Source organism: Gavialis gangeticus, unplaced genomic scaffold (assembly GCF_001723915.1).
Source record: "Gavialis gangeticus isolate Ggan-Ray unplaced genomic scaffold, GavGan_comp1, whole genome shotgun sequence".
In the NCBI taxonomy this organism is placed as follows: Eukaryota; Metazoa; Chordata; order Crocodylia; family Gavialidae; genus Gavialis; species Gavialis gangeticus.
The window spans coordinates 19,065,110-19,067,819 of record NW_017729014.1 but is presented as its reverse complement, the minus strand read 5'-3'; the positions used below and the strand labels follow the sequence as shown (position 1 = coordinate 19,067,819).

Below are 2,710 nucleotides of genomic sequence, written 5' to 3'. Positions count from 1 at the left end.
TTTGTTGGGGGGAAGGTCTATTTAAAACAATTTCTGAGTGAAGATTAGAAGTGTTAGTCAACTTCCTACGTAATTTAAGACCTCTGTTCACTCATTTCCCCATGCTTGCTCTGCAATATCCCCTTACTCAGCCACTCAACTGTCCCTCTTCTGGCTCCTCAAAAGACTACTGGAAGGTGCGAGAAGGAGAGGGAGCCAAAGCTGCACAGGTGGTACAGGGAACACAGTAGCTATACATAACAGGCACCTACATGTCAAGGGCTTTCCCTACTTTGCACAGAAACAGCAACATATTGGGAAGTGCTTCCTGCTATGGAAATGCTACCAAGGGCACAACCAAAAATAAATTGCAGCCTCTCCGCTAGATGGCACTGCACTGCCACTAGACACCAACACAACCAGCAGATTCCAGAAGCCTTTACCTGTGGGTACTTGTTCCCAGGTTCAACTCTGCTGAGCATGGCCAAGACAAAGGCAGCTGTCTTACCAGTACCAGACTGAGACTGGGCAATCAGGTTCTGTGGGCTGGATCAACACACAACAGTCATTTTAAACACTCTGGGATGAGCTTGACATAGTGCGACTAACATGGGCTACACAGTGACAGGATGAATGACAGCCACAGATAAGGGATTCTAATACACTGGCCCTGCATCTTAGCTGTATCCAAACTAAAGCCACATCCAGTCTCATAAAAGCAGGATTTCACAAGATGGAGGGTGCAAGTGAGCACTCTACAAATTGCATCCATCTGGACACAAGCAGCTTCCACGGACTGTGGAGCTTTGTTAAGAAGGCTGCTGTGATGTGGCAGTACTTTTCCACATTGCTCAGCTCCCCCTTGCATTGGCATCACTGCTTCATGCCCTTCACCCCAAGGGTATGGATGAAGTAAACAGAGAAACTGAGGCAGCCATGAACTGTGGCATTTGAACTGCAGTGCCTTGGCCAGGATTTATGGAGTACCATGGTTAAACAGCTTTATAAAGTCTCCCTTATATTATAAAGATCATCAGATTTACTGCTGCCAAAGACAGAGAGAAGTACTGCTGTAGAGCTGGCAATGAAGGCAAAGGTGCTTTATAGGGACCTATGCGCATCTGTTGTTTAGCCCATCAGCACAACCCCGGACAGCTGGTTGCATCAACAGCTCTGTGTGTAGCAACACTTCAAGCAGCCTCACCTAAAATATGTGGTTTAATGGTTAACAATGATTTCATGCTTCCCCTCTATTTACCAAGTGCAGAAAGGATGTATACATACGGTTCAGCAAGCATCATGGGCAGAGCATTCTCCTGAATTTTAGATGGTCGGTTGAAGCCCATGGCATAAACTCCTTGCAGGAGCTGGGGTTTCCTGGAAACAGGAGAGGAAGAAATAGGAGAGTTTTGAAGAGCACAGCATTAGAAACAGGTATTAAAGGTCAATAAGGAGATCACAGTGCAGGTGCCTATAAAACTAAACCTAATAACCAGCAGTCCTGCCAAAATGCTCACTTATCACATGAACCAAGCGGCAAACTATTGGGCCAGCTGTTTTTGTCGATACTGTTAATGGAGAGGAAGTGGCCCCTCTGTGGCTCATTCACTATGGGCTTGCACATACCCTAGAAATTCTGGACAACAGCTTTCTTCTTCCAACAGAAGCACAAATCAAAGAGTAGAGATACTTATTCAAGACTATGAACTTTCTGCCCTTTATTACGTCAAGGAATAAAACACAATTACATTGGTGGCAAAGTACTTAGTGGCCCATCATAACAGTTTAAAATATTCACCAAAAATTAACATGGGAACAAAGATTTTAATTGAACCCATAAAAACATACTGGGAACCCCATTTTATCCCAAAACCTGAATCCTGGAGGGAATCACTTGGAGCATCTCACACCCACTGCTCAGTTTTAAATTAACTAAACATGCCCGAGCATCAATGCAGACAGCTGAGCCTGCAATTCTCTGTTCAATATTTCGTTCAATTCACTCTGTTCAATGCGTAGCTATGATCAAAGGAAGCAAGCAATGTGTCAGGATCTATTAAAAATAGAATAGATACTAAAACTGCCTCTCTGTAAAACAATGAATGGAGAGAGAGGCAGTTAGCTGTGTTAGTCTGACATTAGGCAGAAGGCACCTACAGTGGTGCCTTATAAAATAATGGTTCATCCTTAGCTGGGGTAGTGTAATTTATTCTGGTCATCCAACCTCAAAAAGCAGATAGCAGAAATATACAGAGTTCAAAGCCTGACAGAGATCAACTTTGGAGAAATTTCTTTATGAAAAGAAATGGGAGACTGAGGTTAAAGACATGAAGACCATTTTTTTTTTAAAAAAAGGTGAATTGCAGATAGAAGGTAAATAGGATGCTTTTATTTACTGCCCCATAATCCAAGACCAAGGAAAAATTCCATAAGAAATGTAAAGTCTTGAGAAAAAGGTGATCCTTTTTTTTAAACAACACGTGGAACTTGATCGCAAATGATACCTTGTACCAAAGACCTTAGCAAGATTACAAACTAGAGTAAATGTCTGTATGATTCTAATATCTAATACCCCATCTAATATTCATCTTTGCATCATCTAATATTCTCTTTGTATCCACTGCAATTACATTACAGTTCATTCAGTACCTGCAGTTTTCTGTTCTTTCTGGTTAGCAGACAGGGGGAACTTGTGACCAAATAACCCCTCCCCCCCCCCCTTTTTTTTTTT

At 42.4% G+C, this 2,710-nt stretch overlaps 1 protein-coding gene across 1 annotated transcript in view; it reads right to left on the bottom strand.

Moving 5' to 3' along the window:
* Window positions 1–2,710, bottom strand: part of LOC109293798 (ATP-dependent RNA helicase DDX19B) — a 29,694-nt gene that overhangs the window by 11,657 nt on the left and 15,327 nt on the right. Inside the window, exons 5-6 of the mRNA XM_019511898.1 lie at window positions 1,264–1,356; window positions 423–525 (exon numbers count right to left, since the gene is read on the bottom strand). Of these exons, the coding sequence (XP_019367443.1) occupies window positions 423–525; window positions 1,264–1,356 (196 nt within the window). The remainder of the gene's footprint in view (window positions 1–422; window positions 526–1,263; window positions 1,357–2,710) is intronic.